The 21,530-nt window shown below is 44.0% G+C and overlaps 1 protein-coding gene across 2 annotated transcripts in view; it reads left to right on the top strand.

Annotated features, from left to right (window-relative positions):
* Positions 1-9,809: 9,809 nt before the first annotated feature.
* TMEM170B (transmembrane protein 170B) overlaps positions 9,810-21,530 on the top strand; it is a 46,648-nt gene continuing 34,927 nt past the window's right edge. The window contains exons 1-3 of one of the 2 annotated variants that reach the window (XM_031552745.1): positions 9,810-10,148; positions 10,760-12,329; positions 12,994-13,071. In XM_031552745.1, the coding sequence (XP_031408605.1) occupies positions 12,245-12,329; positions 12,994-13,071 (163 nt within the window). In that variant the 5' untranslated portion in view covers positions 9,810-10,148; positions 10,760-12,244. The remainder of the gene's footprint in view (positions 10,149-10,759; positions 12,330-12,993; positions 13,072-21,530) is intronic. The other variant, XM_031552746.1, reaches the window with a different exon arrangement.

Below are 21,530 nucleotides of genomic sequence, written 5' to 3'. Positions count from 1 at the left end.
TTCTCTAACAGGTCAACACAACCTCCTCCTCCCCCTCTCCTCTGTACTGCTGGTGCTGAGCAGCGCAGCATTTTCATAATCATCTGGTTTTATGTAATGGCAGATAAACTCAAAAGGCAGGAAGAAATTGGGCCAGGAAATCCAGTGGCCTTTCTAGCGGCTTTTCACAACCTCTAACACTCCTTACCTCAAATACCCAGCTGAAGTTTTACACAAAGAAAGTCCATTTCTCTCTTCACAGGACCAACAATGCTACAAAGATACGTTGATATATGGAAAGTAGATGCACAGTTGGCATCCCCTGCTCATGGAAGACCTCAACCCAGCCAGCAGTTTGCAGAGTTTGACAGTGAGATAACTCAGTCTCAGAAACCTGTCCTGCTATCCTCTCAGTGCTTTTTTGGGAGCCCAACTGTGCAGGAGCACTCTGATTCTCTACCTTGAGCAAACATGAGTAGGTCTGATCACTGAAGAAGGTGCAACTTTGAAGGATATGTTCACTTTAAGAAAAAACATTTGTTGGGGTGGCAGGAGGAGGGATGATCCACAGGATGTGTCAGGACGTGCAGCTGCACAGCACTAATAGACAAGAGCAGGATGCCCCTCTACCCTCTACATGCTTCAGCCGAGTTTGAAACTGAATAGGATTTCAAGCCACTCATGAGGAGTTAAAATTACTGGTTGCTTCATGCAACTCAGCATGGACATAAGAAACCAAAGGGAAAATCTTCAGAATGGGATACACACCTTGTAGAGCAGCCAGAACAAAACAGAGTCCTATGCAGACTCTGCCTGTCACCTTCCTTCCTTCCATCTCCCTTCTTTCCATTATCCTTAGGGACCCAAAGATCACGGACTATGTACTGAGGTAATTGGGAGACTAAAAGTTGACTCTAGAGGAGTGGAAAAGGGAGACAGTATGATGATAAAGAAAATGCATAGGTTAGGGAAATGTAGGCTACAGGTTAGCAAATTATTCCAGCAGCCTTCTTCTTCTGTCAAACTGATGGTATTTTAGCTCCTGTCCAGACTGCTGGCTCTGGGCTGGTGAACAGGGTTGTGTTCATTGGCTACAGTCTGTTCATTCATTAGCTATGTCCAATATGGAAATTACAGTGCTATATAGATTTGCTGAACCCAAAGCATCTCTCATCTAATTCATTCCCTTCCTACGTAGAGTCATGCCTATGGGTAAGAGGCACACCACTGTGATCCATTTTTACAGGACACTGTGATATTTCTAGGAGGAGAGTGCTCAGAGGCCGACAGTTCCTCGTGTGCATGTATGTGCCTGTACTGGTGTGCGTGCTGACTGCTCTGTTCTGCAGAGCAGGAGATAAGAATGGGATTATCCTGTGTCTGGCAGCCACAGGCTCCTCAGACCACTCTCTGAAGCATCTGGTGCTGGCTAGTGTCAGAGCTGGGGTATTGACCCCTGTATCTCAGCGAGTCTGGCAATTCCCCTGTTTCCAGGCACTGGACAGAAGCAGACTGTTTTCTAGCATTGGGTGGCTCGTATTTCTCACCAACACTGACAGCCAAATGTCACTTTCACATTCCCTCTTGCTCCTAGCACACAACCTCAGGCTGAAGGTCAGGGGGTAGATCCTAGATGTTCCCATGCAAGGAAAATCAATTTCAGTTCACAAAAGACAGAGAAGTCAGTGCAGGAGGTCACAGCATGGTTTCAGTTGCTCTTTGGGTTTAGAAGTTTGAATGAGGAGGTGGAAGGGGGATGAACAAGGAGCTATTGATGGAACAGGGCTGTCTCCAGGCTGGCAGAATGAGAGCGTGAGGAGAGGTGTAGGCAGAGGGGCCATCTGCACTGAAGAGGGACCTATCCCACTCTGCCAGAACCCCAGCCATCCCAAAATCTCACCACTAGCTCTACTTTGGCCTCACTTCATCTCACTGTGTAACGGGATCCCTACCGAGTTGGGATATCAGATATGACCGGAGGCTTTTTTGACTTTGTGGAGAATTTTGATACCTGTTTGTCTTTCTGCTTGCTGATGGGCACATGGAGCTGTGCAGGGCTTCAGGCTGTGGCACCAAACCTCTGCAAACGTGGATGGTGTTACAGCTCTAAGGTACACAGCAAAACATAGTGGTTCCCAGCGCCTGGAGCGGTGCTGTTGTCTTCATCTGGTGACAGATTCATGCTGTCCAGTGCTTCACTGAATTCAGTGAGTTACATCAGAAGCGGAAAATGAATCCGGATCTTAGCTTGTGTTGCCAGGATCTTGGCATTTAGTTCATATTTGGTGCTGCTATAAATACATTATTTGGCTGTGATTCTTATTTATAGATTTTTTTAAGCTCAGCCTCACTTTTTTTTTCTTCTTTCCTCTCCAAGAGAACAAGATGAGTCCCAAAGCACCCACCAGCCCTCGGGAAGGCAAAATAGCTCAGGCAGGGCTCTTTCTGTCCCCACACTGCCTGCTGCCTTCTCACCATGCACAGAAAAAGCCCAAATGCTCCATTCAACCCAGAGTTGTTTGGAGTTCCCAGGAATTTCACCCCATGACTTTGACCTTTGACAAGAACACTTAATTATTTCCAGCTCTCAAGCCAGGTCGTAAACCGGCCCTTTGAAGAAGTTTCCTGCTATCCATAAAGGAGAGCTCGGGGCTCCGCTCATTGTGGAGTTTACATTCCTTGAATGGAGGGGCTTCTTGAACTGATGGGGCCCTGGGTCAAAGAGTTCAGTGCTTGGGTTTGTTTTTAGAAGAGATAGATCCCTGTTCCAAAATATGTTCCTCTTTCCAGACTTTATACCTCAAAAATTTTCCCTTTTTTATTTCTTCTCCTTCCCTTTCCTGCCCCCGATTCTGGAATTTGAGATTGCTTCATTATAAAGGCAGAATTTGTCTGCATAATCATAGAACTATTGGTGGAATAAAAACTATTCTTGTTTTCTTGTCAGCAGGGTCACGCTTGGAGACTAACCAATATTTTATTCATCCACATACTCTGCAGCAGCTGCTTCGTGCTCCTGAGCCTTGGATTTTTGGCAGCAGCTTTTGGACATCTCTCTTCTCCCGGCTGACGTGCGGCACTCATTCTGTGTACAGCAAGATAAACTTTTCTTTTCTCCTTCTCTTCTAAGGCTCTTTGTGCACTCCAGTTGGTCAGGGCGATATTTCCCCTTCAGCCAAAAAACGACCCGTGCAAAGCATGAGCTATGCCGGGCTGTGCAGTGAGCTGAAGGCAAGGGATTGCCATGGGATGGGACCAGGTGGAGCACTGGGCCAAGCTCTGCTGGCAGTGAGGTCTGGCAGGGAGCACAGCTTTGCCTTCCCCTGGTCGCAACATTACCAGTAATTGCTTCTTTTTCCTTACATGGGGATGTGGTTGGTGGGGACATTCTTTGGAAATGAAAAGGCGGCTCTTGCTACCAAACAACAGTTGCCCACATTTCTAGCGTGATGCACTGTAACGCAGCAAAACAGAGCTGAAAAAAACAAAAAACAAAAAACAAGTTTTTACTGAAATCCCTATTTTTAGAGCAGTTTCACAGCTTTTGCAGTTGTGGGCAGAGACACGGTGCCTGGAGCCAGGGTGAGAGCAGCTTAGGGACTGAGGCTTCAATTTAAGCGTGCGAGATCATAGAATCAAAGAATGGTTTAGGTTGGAAGGGACCTGTAAGATCCTCTGGTTCCAACCCCCTGCTATAGGCAGGGACTCCTCCCACTATACCCAGGTTGCTCAAAGCCCCATCCAGCCTGACCTTGGATGCTTCCAGGGAAGTAGCATTCACAAGCGCACTGGGCAACCTGTTCCAGTGTCTCAGCACCCTCACAGTAAAGATTTTTTCCCTAATATCTAGTCTAAATCTATCCTCTTCCAGTTTAAAGCCATTTCCCCTTATCCTGTCGCTACCTGCCCTTATAAAAAGTTCCTCCCCAGATGCCTGCAGATGTCTCCTGCCTGTACACCGTGTCTAGAGAATGCCTTCTGCATTACCCTTGGCCTTTGCAGCCTATGAATGAATTGTGGTTTTTATCTGTCCTTTCCTCTAACTCCATTCTTCCATTCAGATTTGCAAACAATTGACTTTTTAATTGCAATTCCACACTACTTGAGCAGAATCCTCATCCAGAGGCTGCTATTGCTCCTCTAGCAATGCCAAGCTGTTAAACTGCCAATGTGGTACAGAGAAACATGGGTGTGAAAAAAATCCTCTAATGTCTTTAGAATGAAAACCATCCCCTCACGTCTTCGGAATATTTTCCATATCCTACAGAAGTACCAAGTACTTCTGTTTTCTAAAAAGAAAGGAAACCAAACAGCCATTGAATGTTCCTACTCTCTGTAGTTCACTTGGTATTTTAAATACCATCTTTCAGAACCCTTCTTTTTTAAAAAGAAGAAAGTTTTATGGCATACATATTTCACTGTGAGGTTAGGAAACCAATGTGTCGGACACTATATTTTCTAACAGTTGTGGTGTATTAAGTCATGGTGCTTTGTGGTTAGGTACAACATCAGGCTGCTGCAGAGCTGCATTTGCAGAATCATGGCTTTTATCCCCTAATTGGGAGGATGAAAAGCATTTCATTATCAGCAACAAGAATATTATTCTTCTTAACTTGCTTTACTGTGCTCAGGGAATATTTTATATATATATATATATGTATGTATATCTTTTTTGTTGTGTTGGGGTTTTGTGAACTTCTCTGGTCAAAACCTCTGACCTGGTTTTAAAGCTGCTTTACTCCCTACTCTGCTGTTCTGCTTCATGAAGAGACACAGGGGCAAATATGTGTTGGAGGAGGTGTGAGGCTCAAAAAAAGAGGGATCTCATTTTCTTCTCCAGATGACAGAGACATACACAACGCTGATCTCCCAGGCACACCATTGGATAATGCACCAAACTGGCCTCCAGTGTCTTAATCCCAGGTTTTCAAGGTGCTTTCCTTGAGTAGGGCTTAGGAGGAGGCCCTCATGTTGTTGCCAACAGCTTGTGTGCTGTGCAGATCTTTTGTTCACCTGAGGTAGCCCTCAGTATGAGCCAGGAGGTACACCTTGTGAACATCTCAATGCTACATCATGCTGCATATGTGCATTCCCCATCTTTTGGAGCAGCAGGAGAAGCCTTATTGGAAATATGCATATCAGTAGACCCTCCAATAAGTGCAAGATTCTCAAAGTTTTCTTGGTGTTGAGTTGGACCAGCAACAGCTGTGCTTCTAAGATCTCAAGGATAGGGGAATGCTCTGCCTTTGCTTTGGGTTGTTGCAAAACATAGTTATCGATGGTTTACAGGCATGTATGAGAGGATAAACAAGGAACTTCTTGACTTTTCAGGGAAGCACGTAGCGTGCCTTTCCTAAACCACCGAGTAATTATTATGCTCGTGGTTTTACAAAGAAAACCCTCAGCTGAGTGGTGAAGAGAGGCGTGGTTTCTGAGAGCCACAGCACAGCTCCTCTTACAACTGCAAGGGATTAGCCAGGAGGCAGCTGGAAGGGAGGCTCCTTCGTGTGTTATCTGCAGATAGCATTGAGAATTGTACTGCCCTGGGGTGGCCTAAAGGAAGAATTTGTCCCAGTTGCAGCAGAAGCTTTGGAAATTAGTGGAGTGATATAGCTTGTTGTTTATCTAGCAGCAAAATCCTCTCTGTGCTCTGTGACAAAGATAAATATTCTGGGTTGGAAGCTCTACAGAAGGATCCCTTACAGGTTTTGCAGTCCTTGCAAGCAATTGCTTCGAGCTTTTAAAAAAAAGGAGTCTGAACTCTCCTTAGTTAACCTTTTTTCTCTGTCTGTAGTTCTCTGATGCCCCGAGCTGCATTTTCATGTACTTCCTCAATGGAAAGGGAACAGGTGGAGAGAGAGCAAGGCTGTGTACAGCACAGATACTCACTCTTACAGAGTTTGGAAAGCAGAGAGAATATGTCAAAGAGGCAGCAGTGGTTACTTGGGCTATTTCACCCTTCTAGTATGTTTTTACCCCAGTGGTTGATGATTGCTAGCATAAGCAAAGTATTTATCACTGTCATATTACATCCTTATCTTTAAATTAGAGAGACATGGATGTGATGGATGGACTACTCAGTGGATAAATAATTGGTTGGATAATCTCACTCGAAGAGTTGTGGTCAGCAACTTGTGTCCAAGTGGAGACCTGTGACAAGTGGCGTTCCTCAGGGGTTGGTATTGAGACTTGCTCTGTTTCATACCTTTGTTGGCAACATGGACAGTGAGACTGAATGCACTCTCAGCAAATTTGCCAATGACACTAAGCCACGTGATGCAGTCAATATACTGGAGGGACAGGATGCCATCCAGGACATGGACAGGCTTGAGAGGTGGGACCATGCAGATCTTGTGAAGTTCAACAAGGACAAGTGCAAGTTCAGTTGGGCTGGAGTAATCCTGAGCACAAATACAGGCTGGGTAGAGAATGGATTGAAAGCGGCTCCAAGGAGAAGGCCTTGTGGGTGTTGGTAGATCAGGTGGCAAGGCACTGACAGAGCTGCCAAGAGGAGATGTGGATGCCCCATCTGTGGAGGCATTCAAGGCCAGGTTGGAAGGGGCTTGATCTGATGGGAGGTATCTTAACCTATGGCAGTGGAGTTGGAACTGGATGGTCTTCAGTGTTCTTTCCAATCTGTTATAGTTAAACCTGGCAGGAGGCTAAGCACCACAGTCATTTGTTTGCTCCTCCCTGTCCCAGTAGAATGGGGGAAAGAATCAGAAGAAGAAAAAAGAAAGCAGAATTTGTGAGTCGAGATAAAAACTATTTACTAAGACAGAAAAAAAAAGAAGTGGAAAAAAGGATAATAGCTATGATAATTACATACATACATACATACATATATATATACACACAAAATGAGTGATGCACAAGAAATTGCTCACCACACACTGACCAATGCCCAGCCGGTCCCCAGGCAGTGGCAGCCTGTTCCACCAACTCCCCCCCATTTTAATTTTTTTTCGCATGATGCCATATGGTATGAGATATCCCTTTGGCCAGTTTAGGTCAGCTGTCCCGGTTCTGCCCCTTCCCAACTCCTTGTACCTCCCCACCCATTGCTGGCAGGACAGTATGAGAAGCTGAAATGTCCTTGGCTCTGTACAGCTCTGCTCAGCAACAAGTGAAACATTGGTGTGTTATCAACATTGTTTTTCTATTAAAGCCAAAACATGGTATCATACCACACGATATGAAGGAAGAATCAACTCAGTTCCAGCTGAAACCAGGGCACAGCCCATGATTCTGTGATAAGGGTTCCCATGCAGTTGGTTTTGGGTGTAGTTAATCATGACTATCAATACAAGAAAGTGTCAAAGGTGAAGCCCTTGAACTCTGTTTTGGCTAAGACCCAAGTATTGCATCTACTTGTTGTGATGTTCTACAGCATACCGTAAAGCTCTTATCACGGACAGAGGCTAGACAAATGCTGCTGAGACAACTGAGTCATGTGATAGTGGCCATGGGGAAGAAAAGCAGTGTTTTGTTGCTAGGATAGTGTTTGTCTTCTGAAGGAGGAAGTGTTGTCTTTTTTTTGATGCTAACAACTTTCCCTGGCAGAACAGCTGGCCTTCCTAAAAGGAGAAATGTTACTCCTACTGTAAAATCCAGTGCAATCTCTATTTGCTGTATCAATCTATATATAAAAGACCACTCATTCATATATCAGACAAACACATTGAATCCTTTCAAGCTTAGTTATGCACAAGAAGGATTTTTGGGAGTTAATTTTCGGACAATGTTTGGTAAATGTTTCCCTAAGATCCATATAAAGCCTTAAGATCTTCCCTCTTTTCCCTCGCTTGTGAGGAGGGTACACTTGTGTTGTAAAAAACATGTTTTCATTCTGTAAGGAAGCTCTGGTGCTACTGACACCAGCAAGACTTAGAAAAGCAAGTGTCATTTACTCTTTGATGGTGCTTAACTGTGAGGGGCTCATGAACGTTGGTTTTCTGTCCCAAGAAAACCTGTTTCTCTCCTTATAATGAAAGGAACTGAGTAATGTACCCAGTACTGGGCTAGATATTGTACTGTCTTCTGCTTTTCAGGAGATTCAGAGTAAAGCCATTGATAAGACTAGTGACCAAGCCAGAACTTTCCATTAAAGGCAGTATACTGGGCTTTTTCCACCTGCATAACCAATGCTTGTCAAGCAACTTGTTTAATGTGCTACAAATCTGAACTGGAAGAAATGGAAAAAGTAAACTAAAATAGGCAACTCTTGGGATGGTGTAGTGACAATGATTTACCTAAAATAGCACCTATTGCAGTGCCAGTTACATTCACAGAATCATAGAATGTTGTGGGTTGGAAGGGACCTTAATGATCATCATCAAGCTCCTGAGTTGCCACCCACCAGATCAGGCTGCCCATGGCCTCTTCCAATCTGGCCTCCAGCACCTCCAGGGATGGGGCATCCACAGCTTCTCTAAGCAACCTGTTCCGGTTTCTCACCACCTTCTGAATAAAAAATTTTCTTCTAATATCTTATCTAAATCTCCCCTCTTCTAGTTTAAAACCATTCTCTCTTGTCCAGTCACTATCTATCTACGTGAAAAGTCAGTCCCCCTCCTACTTGTAAGCTCTCTTTAAGTACTGGAAGGCTGCAATGAGATCTCCCTGAAGCCTTCTCTTCACCAAGCCCACAAGCCCAACTCCCTCAGTCTGTCTTCATAGGAGAGATGCTCCAGCCCTCTGATCATCTTTGTGGCCCTACTCTGGACTCACTCCGATAACTCCACATCTTTCCTGAGTTGGAGGCCCCAGGTTTAGATGCTGTACTCCAAATGGGGACTCATGAGGACAAAGTAGAGGGGGCAGTCACTTCCCTCTTCCTGCTAGCCACCTCTCTTTTGATGCAGCCCAGGGTACAGTTGTCCTTTCAGGTCACAAACACATACATCATTTTCACCCACCAGGACCCACCAAGTCCTTTTCTGCAGGGCTGCTCTCAATTAGTTCTTCTTCCAGTCTGTACACATATCTAGGATTGCCCCAACTCAAGTGCAACTCTTTGCACTTATCTTTTTTGAACCTCATTAGGTTCATGTGGGCCCTCTTCTCAAGCCCATCCAGGCCCTTTTTAAATAGCATCCCTTCCTTCTGTTCTATCAACTGTGCCACTCAGCTCAAGAAATGGAATATGTTGTCAGTAAAGTAGAAATCTCCGTCATCATCACTGTGAGCTTCAGTATGGTGTTCAGTTACAGAAAGCAATCTCTCTTAAAAACTTTACTAGCAAACCTGACAGGGTTGCTTCAGTTATTCTGCTTAAGCTCTCAGCAGCCACGTAGGACAAATAATCTCATCTCTCTCCTTCACCTCTCAAGCTTTTTGCCTGATTACACTTTTGTCCATTTTCCTTGGTGAAGTGGATCTCAGAGGACTCGACTCTGTACTAGAGAAGAGATCTGAGTGAGCACAAAGGAGTTGCTGGCAGGTCATGTTGCACTGCCTGGGATATTTTATTCTCTGCAGCTAAGGATGTGGTAACTTACCTTGTCCCCCAAGGCTCTGTTGCATGTTACTGTGCTCTCATCACCGCACAGCCTTTTGTGGGAGAATGGCACTGAATGCACACTCCTAGTGTCTTCTTTGACCTCTGTGAGGTCTTATTGTCTCGTGCCAACTCTGTTGTGAGGCTTAGCCATAGGATCATATAAACTTGTGTCTTCATAACTCTGGTAAGAGGGAAGACAGAACCATTTAAGCATTAACTATGGTGTGATTGTCCTAAGGGCTAATTTCAGAAAATCGCATAATTGCATGGGTTGGAAGGGACCTCTAGAGATCACTGAGTCCAACCCCCTGCTGAAGCCCAACTCTTCAGCCTGTTCAAGTCTTTCTGAATGGCAGCACAGCTTTCTGGTGTGTCAGCCACTCCTTCCAGTGTGGTATCATCAGCAGACTTACTGAGGGTGGATTCGGTCCCTTCATGCAGGTCACTGATGAAGATGTTGAGGAAGACTGGACCCAGCAGCAACCCCTGGGGAGTACTGCTAGCTACCGGCCTCCAACTAGACTCTGCTACTGATCACAACTGTCTGAGCTCTGCCAGTCAGCCAATTCTCAACCCACCTCACTATCCACTCCTCTATCCCACGCTTTCTAAGCTTCATTACAGGGATGCTGTGGAAGATAGTGTCAAACGCCTTGTTGAAGTCAAGGTACACAACATCTACTGCTCTTCCCCATCTACCCAACCAGTGATGACATGGTAGAAGGCTACCAGGTTGGTCAAGCACGATTTCCCCTTGGTGAATCCATGATTGTTTTTGGATTAAACATTATCTTTAAATAGATAAGATTATCTAAAGATTATCTTATGGACTTTTTTCTATATATTCTTTGAGGGGAAAATGCTTTAAAATTTGAAAAATTAATTCAATTTAAAAGCACAGATTTAAATTGGGAATGCTCCCCTTCCCTGGCCCAGCAAAATAGAGTATGTGGATTTTTAAACTGGATGATGACTGGGGACAAGGAGACCTTTGTTCTTTCTTGGCAGCACCTCTGGCTGGTGGGCTGTCTTCCTGTAAGCCAGCGTCTGAGACTTTCATCTCTTTAAAAGGGTGTTCTATGATACCAACCTATTTGGCAAAGTGCTTTGATATCTATCTGTAAAAAAGTGCTGGGAGTTGAGGGGTGAGATGCCTTCGCAAATTTTGCGTGTTTCAGGCTGGTACACTGCTACATCTTGGAAAATGGGCAGGTTTTGGTGTTTGTGATTCATTCAGAGGGAATTCTTGTCTTCTTTAAATTCTTTCCTTATTTGTAGGTGTTTGCTGTCTGGCTCACTAAGTGGGCTGTTCTCAGACTGTTTGCCACACTCCAGTTGCTCACTCTCCATGGGATGCGTCACGCTCCGCCAGCTCTCACACTCCCAAGGCAGATAAGGCAGACGGAAGCACAGCCCGAGGTTGGAGCAGAGCCCATGATTCGGTGGGGTGTGGTAGGCAGCAGCTCCCCTTCCATGTGGGACGATGCCTGTCTATGACTCAGGTCAGATAACAGGGCAAAGAGGAGCTGTTGTCTGAGGTAAACATTCCAGCACTCCCAGTGCAGATGCGGTATTCGGCACGCAAATCTTGAGCAAAGCACTACACGTGGAAGGAAGGTAACCTCAATGGGAGCATATGGAGATCATTTTATCCATAGTTACTTCCTTGATGAAATAATCAGCAAGCTGTGATAACACTTCCTCTTTTTTCCCACAGCTCCACTGTATGAACATTCCTATTCAGTGTCCTGAAAAATGTTGTGCTACTTTGAAACCTCCTGCAGGGAACAAAACCACAACCATGTCCTGCTCGTGCTTTCTAATGAATTGGTTTGGAATGTTATATTTGGGCACATTGACCTCAGTTTGGTACTCAGACTGAGATCTTCCGTGAAAGCACACAGCTGCCACTTGAAGGGAGATAAGTGTTTCAATGAGATGTCATCTTACTGTTGTTGTTTCTATCTTACTAATGAAACAGGCTTGTATTATATGCCACCACAATTTCTTTTTTTTTTAGTTCAAATTAGAGCAACGCCTTCTTCAGTATCTAAACTTCAGTATCTGCACCTTCTTTCCAGTATCTAAAGGGGAGCTGTAAGAAAGAAGGGGACAGACTCTTTAGCAGGGTCTGACAGGACAGGGAAATGGTTTCAAACTAAGAGAGAGGAGTCTTAGATTGGATATAAGGAATAAGTGTTTTACAATGAGGGTGGCGAGGCACTGGAACAGGTTGCCCAAAGAGGTGGTGAAAGCCCCAGTGGAATCATTCAAGGTCTGGCTGGATGGGGCTCTGAGCAACCTGATGTGCTGTAGGTGTCTCGGTTCATTGCAGGGGAGTTGGACTAGATGGCCTTTAAGTGTTCCTTCCAACTCAAATGATTTATGATTCTTCAATCTTGTTATCATCTCCTGGCATCAGAATTTTGTCCCATTTCCTTATTACAGCAGCTATAGATAAAGACTTGAAAGTCCTGATCTCCCAGTGCTCAGGATCATGGCAGAAAGTAACACTCCAAGTGTTACACATGGATTCTCTCTGTGGGAGAGGAGGAGAGAAATACTGGCATGGGATGTTTGCAGCTAATACTGCAGCTGGTGTGACGCTGGCAGCCTGTGGCTCTTCGGGCCTCTGGAAGCTGTACTCTCTGTTTAGCCACTGAGCCTGAATTCCTCCATCCCTGTTCAATCTCTCTGGACTCTCTTAAAAGCCAGCTGGGAGAAAACAAGGACAGAATTCTCAGGCTTTCTCCTCATCCGGCAATGACAGGAGAGTCTGGATGGCTGTGTCTGAAGAACAGTGGTGTGAGAGAAATTACCTCTTCTTTCTTCTCTTCCTTCCCACATAGTAAGTTTTGTTCTCTGAATACGTGAATCAGACTTAGTAACAATTTTATTCTCAACAGTCCTTGATATTCGTCCTAAACTCCAAACCCACGCATATCCCTCATAGCCCACAGCTTTTTCTGGAGCTGAGGAAAAACAGAGCTGTTGTCATGGGCTATTTTTACACAGGATGATAGTGATGGAACAAGGGGAATTGTTTTAAACTAAGAGAGGGGAGATTTAGATTTGACGTTAAGAGGAAATTCTTCGCTCTGAGTGTGGTGAGGCGCTGGCACAGCTGCCCAGAGAAGCTGTGGTGCCCCATCCCTGGAGGTGCTCAAGGCCAGGTTGGATGGGGCCCTGGGCAGCTGAGCTGGTGGGGGGCAGCCCTGGCCATGGCAGGGGGTTGGAACTGGATGGGCTTTAAGGTCCCTTCCAACCCAAACTATTCCATTTCATTTTTGTACCGCAACATCTAAAATACTTCATTTTTGTGGTACTGAATGACTGCACTATACTTGTAAATGAGTTCAATTTTATCTTTCCTTCTTCAGTGAATTGACAAATGTGTTATATGAACTCAAATAGAGCGTCTCTAATTATTTGTTGTTGTTTTGTTTGTTTGTTTGTTTTTGTTACTTCCAAGATCTTAAGTCTCACTACTAGCCTTGCTCTTTTCCCCCAAGTCTCATCTAACAGAAAACACCGAGGCAATTCCTGCCTGAGATGGAGGACAGTGGACTTTGATCTCAGCATAAGAGCAGGTGAGTGATCACAACACTTTCATCTATAACCCTGGGGACAAATACCACCATCATGCTGAGGTAAACCACTGAGGCTTTATAACAGAGTGGCAGTCACCTGGTGGAAAGACAGCAAGTACCCAGATGCCTATTTTCTGATGCCCAGCAAAGAGTTGTCATTAGCCATGCTAGAGGTTGGCTGAATGTTTTTCCAGGTTCTGGTTATCTTCCCCTTCAATGCTGCTGAACTATATGGACAGCCAGTCTGTTCCCTGTTTACTCCTATTGCTGCTTTTCTTCTCTGAAAGCAATACTAACTGTGCTTGTGTCTGAGTAATAGCAAGTAGCCCAGCGTACAGCCTACAGACTGCTCCTGCTGTGCCCTTGGCATCTTCCAGCTACTCATGAGCAACCCCAGTAGGCACAGCACAGCCTTTGACTGAGAGATGTCCATTAGAGTGAAGTTTTCCTTTTTTCCCCCCTTTTCCCTTTTTGTTCCCATGCAATTAAGTATCTGAAATCAGAAGTTCACTAAATGGAACACAGAATGCTGCTGAATGCAGAGCTGCTTCAAAAAATAAACATTTATGAGAGTGGTACAGGTGCTCTTCATCTCTGCTTTTTAAAAGACAAACCAAGGAAATTAAAATGTTTCAGGTTTTATTCAGGCCCTCATTTAGGAAGCACCCTGCTGCCCTGGGGCATGAATAAGGTGATGGACTTCCAAAAGGATTCAGGCAGCTGATGCCCATTTTAGATGCTCTTGTCTATATGCAGACCCCCAAAGCCTCTCTTCTGTCCCAGGGGACCTGGCAGCCCAAGTCTCAGCCTCAGAAATGAGCTGTTCTTATTACGAGTCTCAAATTTCTCTGTCCCTTTTTTGTTTCTCATCTGTGGAGTACGATGCAAGTATCTGTATCATGTCAGAGCTTAGCATGAAATGATGGCAGCTGCTTCTTATCCCCGTATTTTCCTAAGGGGAGATAAAAGCATTCACATCTTCCCTGTCCAGGGGCATTTATTTGAATTTGTCCCTCTTCCTTCTCCAGAGAGTGCCCTGAATAGAGAACTGGAGGCTGCCCTAACATAGTGCATTCTATTACAACTTGTTTGGCCTAAAGTAATTAAATGGTTAATGATGAAGGTACACACACTCATGCACCAGAAAGCCTGACTCTGTGCGGTGGTTAAACAGTCATTCTAGGCCCCAGCTCTTACTCCAGGATGTTAGGATTTATTTATACATTAATTTATGTAAGGCAGTGAATTGTTCAATTCAGAAGAGAACAAAGACAGCTTATTGAGCCTTCACAAAAGATTGCATTAATTCAGCTCCAGCATTTGGGGTTGTTATATGTACACAAACACAGGCCCTAAAGGCCAGGCTTCAGATATTTTTAACTGAGCAAAACATGTTGCAGGCAGCCCTGTCCCGCTGCAAAGCAAGCTGGCAATGGCAGCAGCCTGCGTAGTGGAAAGGAAATGCTCCTCTTGCCTGTTCATAGCAGGTGTGACATCAGATGGGTGCTTTCATAAATGTGGTATCGTGCTGCTGTGTTACATCTGTGTCATTTAAAGAAAGATAGAGGGATAATTAGTTGCTATCTCCTTTGCTTCCTGCTTTCTGAGATACTTGAGATGCTGATCTCAAGGCAGGACATTCTGATCTTGTACATGTAGCCCAGATTGGAATAGGAATTGCATTGTAAATATTCAAGGTAAAAACATACTCCCAGAATTTCTTACCGCCAAAAAGGACAATGCCAATTTCTTCACGAGTATCTTCTGCAAAGCTTTTTCAAACTGGTTTTGTCTAATATGTTTTTCCCAATGTCTGTATCATTTTGTCTGACTGCTATTACAGTATCTGGAGTGCAGTGCATTACCGTGCCATCCTTGCACATCCGTAGCAATGCAGTCATAGAATCACAGAATCATTCTGGTTGGAAAAAACTATAAAGACCATCTAGTCCAACCACCAACCCATTCCTACTATGCCCACTAACCACGTCCCTCAGCTCTTGAACATCTCCAGGGACAGTGATTCCACCACCCCCTAGCAGCCCATTCCAGTGCTTCACTACTCTCTGAGAAGAAGCTTTTCTTAGCATCCAACGTGAACCTCCCCTGGTGCAACTTGAGTCCACTCCCTCTCATCCTATCACTGTTCCCTGGGAGAAAAGCCTGACTCCCATCTCACCACAACCTCCCTTCAGGCAGTTGTAGAGAGCAACAAGGTCTCCCCTGAGCCTCCTCCTCTCCACACTGAACAATTCCAGTTCCTTCAGCTGCTCCCCATGAGACTTGTGCTCCAGACCCCTCACAGCTTCATTGCCCTTTCATTAGAAATGAGAGCAGTGACTGAAAGCAGCTGCTGAAAGCCATGTCTGCCAGGACAAGGGTGCTGAATCCTTGAAATCTTCCTTCAGACTGTTCATAGCCCCTAGAAAGGTGGCTTTTGAACCTCTTGTTGGACTGGCTAAGAAACAGCAGTCAGACAGGTTGGTGTATCCTAAAGAGCCAGGACTGATGTGGGGTAAATCATGTAATTTCAGATCAGTGCAACTTCACTCTGAAGACATTAACATCCCTGTCAGGATCCTGGGTTGCCCAAACACACACACTGAATTTCTTTCATGAGCCGCCTACAGCCAAGATGTACTTCCTCTGTATCTATTGTTTTATGGAGCAGAAAATAAGCCCGTGTGCTTCATTTCTCTCTCCTTCTGAGATTCAGCAGCTGCTCCTTACAGAGCCAATCTTTCCTTTTCCTCCCTCCAGCCCTCTGCCCAGAGCTGTGCCACCTTCCTCAGAATGCCCTCTCCCCAGGAAACAATTACAGATTATATCTCGTGCACTTTTAAAAACACACAACCTCTTCCTCAGCTGTTTTTCACTAAAGCAGCAGGTGAGCTCGTTCACTCCATCTGCTGCTCTTTGCACGGAGCTTATGCTTTTTAAACAAACCTTAATATCCCCTTCTAAATTAAAGAAGCGATGCTTTCAGCAGGAATACCCTGAGTGTGATCATGATATACGTACGTGCCCATTTAAAAAAAAACAAACAGTAATGAACATCTGTCGCTTTCTTAGTAAACACTGATATTATGTCACAAACTCAATTACGCTGATCACTGGGGCATGGACAGCAGTTGTTGCTTTTTTAAGATACGTGTTGAAATAAAGCTTTGCTTCAGGTGCTGCAAACCCCATTACTGGATGTTCATCAAAGAGAAAGGGCTCATTGCAGCCGGCTGTGCGTGCTCCCTTACGTCAGTGGGACATTGCCTGGGCACAGCAGCTCGCTTCTTATTGACTCGTGTATTTATAGGCAGGGTCAATAAGCAGCACCAGTTGCTGCAAAGTCCATCACCAGACATTCTCTTTTCCTCAGTAAGCGCTTGCATCCTGATGTCTGCATTTGGCTAGGCCTGTTGGGAAATGATAATGGCTTTCATCAGTTCTACGTACTGCCCTAATATTGCCTCTAGGGGTTACAGGCCATGGGATTGGTTTTAGGAAAAGAATCATTTATTTAGAAAGGAAGCGTTGAGTGTGTACAGAGGAGGAGGCAAAAGAGAATTTTGTTTACGCGAGGAAAAAAAACCTGGTGACACTTTGAAACCCAAGGTTTGAAGATTCTAGGGGAAGTCAGAACGAAAGTAGGACTTGGAACTATTGGAGAAGTGCTTAAATTCATTAAGCAAAGGCACTGGTCTGAGATGGAGAACAAGTGAGAAGAAAGGCAGAAAACCGGCAATAAGATTCAGCAAGCATTTAAAGAATGGGTTGAAGGAGGATGTATTTCTCCTCCTTCTCCCAAGAAATCACCTTGTATTCATTAAAGAATGGCAGAAGCTTAAAAAAAAAATAAAAAAAAAAAAAAAAAGGAAAAAGGAACTGAAGTTAAGAGATCCTTGTTTTAAGTGGACTCTTTCTTTTGGGTATAAATAATCTGAAGCAGTTCTTAATTGCACACTAGGCGTGATAATGCAGCAAGCAGCACCTGAGGAAAGCATCACTCAGGAAGGGAAACAAGTTTCAAGTCTGTAGGCAATCTGTATTACAAATCTAAGAGGAGGATCATGGCTTAGAGCTCACAGGTGACTTTCAGCTTGGCACTTCAAGGATCTTTAAATGTGTGTGTAATTGGCTTATTCTACATTCACAGAACATATGAGGCACGTTCCTCTCATTCTGCTTTAGTGCTGGTAAGTTGATGTTGGGATGATATACCTGGAATGACAGCAGTTGATGTGGGAGGAAGGACAGCCCTCTGCATTAGCTGGGCACAGCGAAACTTTTGATGATCAGGCTGCCATTAGAGGAAGAAGGATTAGTCCAGAGCCTTTCTCTCACAGGTTGGTTTTTGTTGGTTTGGTTGTTTTTTTAATTGTTTCTTTTTCTTTTTTGGCAAAAATGCAATAGCACATGAATCTTTTGCATTGAGTAAGGCACAGCCAGAGAGCTTTTAGAGGTTCCCATGGTCTGTTTACTATTCAGGAGGTGCCTGTGTTTGATGTGGGGGGCACATTGTGCTTGATTTGTTACACCTGTTTGGTTCTCAGCTGAAACCCACTGGTGCAAAACTGCAGCCCATTGTACTCAGCAGACTCGGCTCTTGGCAGGTTCATTATGAGAAATGATACGTATCCCTGTGGCTGAGCAAGACCTTGATGAACTTGTATCAAAGGACTTTGTGAACTCGTTTTGAGAGCGTGATGTGAGTTATATGGGGCAGGTGTGAGTGCCAGAGGAAGGCGGAGGCTGGTGTCACACTTCACAGCTGAAAGCCACCCACCATCAAGGCTGCTTTTCATGTGCTTGGCTAGAGAGAACTCTGCTGTGAACAGAAAGCTCTCTGAGGCAATGGTAAGCCTGAAAGGACAGAGCAGGCTTTTGAGGGAGGAAATCAAAAAACATTGGAAAAATTTCTGCTTTGAGTCACTTTTAATGACTTGTAAGTCAAAACTAGACTGAAGAAAAAACATTACGCTTTAGAGAAATCCTCTCCCTGCCTTCAAAGTAAGTACAACACTTTCCAATCAAATCAGCTGCACTACTCCATTGCAGTTGAACAGAAGAAGGCTTTGTAGAGGAAGCAGGTTGCAATCCTAGCATTATGGTGGTGCTTTCTGTTAGGAGGGAGTATGTGGCTTCATGTCAGACTGCACCACGTTATGCGTGAGGATAGAGTCCTTTGGGAAAGCAACCCATTGCCTAGAATGTAAAGTAGTAATGTGCTGCATGCCTTTACTTTTTTTTGCCCAACGAAGTGGCAATTTGTATCCTTTGGTGCTATTAGTGTTTGCTTAGAGCCACCAATGCTCAGACTCTTTCCTCTTGGTGATACAGCACTGATGATGATCCAAGGGTAGCTGCAGAACGCCTTTGGCCTGCAGTTCTTATTCCAGCAAAGGTCACCACCTGCTACAGCTGACGGTTTTGTTGGCATGGGGAAAATGGAGTTCATCAAACTTCTTGTTTGCAGAGCGTTTTTGGCTTGCTCCTAGAGGTTAGGAAATACCTGTGTTGTACACAGCCAATAACATGAACTGGCAAGTTATTTTTGTCATTCTGTCTTTTAAGGCACTGATATCTTAATTGTTCTTCTGATAATGCCCCTGTGCTTCCAGTGTTAGATCCTCCAGAAGGCATCTAAGCTGAAAGGAAGCTGAAATATCAGTAGGTTTGATGGAGACTGTATATCTGGTCCAGTATGGAATAAACCTGAATCATGAAGTGACAGAGATTTGGACACCCATTCTCTATGAGTTGCTTGTGTTAAACAGTTAAATTCTGTATCTTTTGCTTGTCTGTTTTGTTTTCTGGGTTGACTCTCCTGTGTTGATCCTCCCTGGAGGAAAGTATGCCCTTCACTTGCAAAACTCTGCTATGGAAGGCTTCTCCATGGTAGTGATATTAAACTAAAATGGAGGCCCTCCACTATGAATATGCTGTACCAGGTTTCAGTAAATACATCAGTCCATACCAGCATTTTTAGGTGTGCGGGTCTTTACCCTCTGCCTTGAAGGGAGTCAGGAAAAGCTGTTCCTTTGGTGATTCTAATACAGTGTTTTGTTTTCAGCAATTGGAACTGGGAGAAACAATAAATAACATTATTGGGAACACAGCAAGTTACCCAGAGAGGCAATAAGTTTGAGGGGCACAGAAAGGAGGCTTCTACAAAGCTAGACTATTTCTTCACTATATTAGGACATATCTGAAAAAATATATAAGCTTCAATATGTATTTGTGATTATTTAAAAAAAAAAAAAATGGGGAAGATGGATGGATTATAGTGTTCCCCCATGTTGGCATATCTTACATATTTCTAAGGCAATAAAGTTACTCAATTATTGTGTAACTCTAGAACACAATTATGAATGTATTTTTCATAGAAGATATTGAATACCAGTGTGTAATGATAGCCATTACTTCTAGAGGAGAGGAATGCTTTCTGCCAGCTCTTAAGGGTTATGTTTGCAGAAGTGACCTTGGTTAGGGATTTGCATTTCAAAGCCATAATCTTCTGAAGTCATGTTCTTAGTAGAGTTATGTTCTGTTGGTGTGAATTGCGATACCTATGCATAACCTCACATGCAACAGTTAATGTTTGAACAAAGGCTTCTGGCTAGGTTGGAACTTCTCATAAATAGATTGTCATGTTAAATAGATATTTTTTTTCCTATTTCTCAAAGCCAGCTTAACACATCATCATCTGCTAGCTTGAGTTAATCAGTTGACACAATGTACTTTTGAGAAATAAACTCCATTTGTGGTGATTGGGACTGTGGATAACATCTGCTACCAGAATGGATTGGGATGGCATGTGATCAAGTAGTACACAGGTAGCAGAGTAGCACAAGAAGCAGAGCTGGGTTATTCTAACAGCTTTCCTTCTCTGTAGTCTTGATTTGGCAGCTTGCCTTACCTGTTGACTAGAGCCCACTCTGCCATACATTATCCTCTTACTTGTTCTTTTTAGTCTTGGAATAATGAAGAATACACTGAGTCTTCTGATGAAATTCCTCCCAGCAGAGCTAATTTAAAAGAACACAATGTCACAATTGCGCTCCAGTCAACAAACAAGCAAAACAGAATAGCTGAGTTACAGCCATGAGCTATGCGTTACTTTTCACCAGTAACAGCCTTGGAGTGGTAACAATGATGACTAATGCTCCTGGCATAAAGGAGTTGAGGAGCAGAATTGACTTCTGACTGTACTAGCAGAGGTGAAAACTGATGTTTTTCCAGGCTAGCATTTGTCATCCTGTTGGTCTATGTAGGACTTAAGACTATAGGTGACTGCAAAAGATGTTTCTAAGGTAAACATTTGCAGGAGAGTTAGAGGTACAGCAGTGAAGAAAACAGATTCTCCTTTGTTTTCCCTTCTTTTGAGAAGTGTGTGTGTGATGTATCAGCTCTTCCATCAAACAGGCTTTGTATTTGCTAGTATTATTTCCTATTAGTCCCATCTCTTCCATCAATATCTTCCGTGAATACTTTTGGCTGGGCTTGTTCAGCCTTGAGAATAGAAGGCTCCAAGGAGTCCTCATTGCAGCCTTCCAGTATTTAAAGGGAGCTTATACACAGACCAGCATGCTCTGTTAGTGACAGGACAAGGGGGAATTATTTTAAACTAAAACAGGGGAGATTTAGATTAGATAGAGGGTGTTGAAGCTCTGATACAAGTTACTCAGAGGGGCTGTGGATATCCCATCCCTGAAGGTGATCAAGGCTAGGTTGGATGGGGCTCTGGTCAGCCTGAACTGGTAGGAGGTGGCTTTGACTGTGGCAGTGGGGTTGAAACTGAAAGTCTTTGAGATTCCTTCCAAGCCATGATTCTATGATAATTCATAGTGATAGTTTTACTTTCTTAGCTGGAAGGTCCTACTTCTGATGGTGTAGTTCAATACAATTACCAATAAAAAGCATTTTTTTAAAGCTCTAGGTAGCCTAATCTGTTGAGAGGCAGCCCTGCCCACAGCAGGGGAGTTGGAACTGGGTAGTCTTCAAGAGACCTTCCAACCCAAGCCATTCCATGATGGCAGGAGTAAGAGCAGGTACCGAGGACTGTGGCAAAGGAAATTTTTCTGAACCAGTCTGTTCCATTCTGATGTTCTTTCCACTTCGTGGTGGTCTTGTTACCTCCTTGCTTTCTTTTCCCTTTAAGTGTTGAGTGATGTTGTCCATGATGGAAATTGCAGATGTAGGTTGGTTTAACACCCCCTCCCTCCTGCCTCCACCCATGGTTTATGGTTACTTTAGTCAGGCTGTTTTGCCTGTTTTAATATAACAGGTGGCAGGTGCTGATGGCCTAGACTAAGGAAGTGTGATGTAACGTTAAACATAACTTAGTTCTTCTAGCTATTTCTTAGATTAGAAAAGTGTATTCCCTCCTACAGCAAACTAAAAAATAGTTGAAAACTGCAGTTAGAGACTAAGCACATAATTAAGTTTTTTTCCTTTTTTTTTTT

This window comes from Meleagris gallopavo, chromosome 3 (genome assembly GCF_000146605.3).
Source record: "Meleagris gallopavo isolate NT-WF06-2002-E0010 breed Aviagen turkey brand Nicholas breeding stock chromosome 3, Turkey_5.1, whole genome shotgun sequence".
NCBI classification, from domain to species: domain Eukaryota; kingdom Metazoa; phylum Chordata; class Aves; order Galliformes; family Phasianidae; genus Meleagris; species Meleagris gallopavo.
The sequence above is the reverse complement of the archived record's forward strand: the minus strand, read 5'-3'. Positions and strand labels throughout refer to the sequence as shown.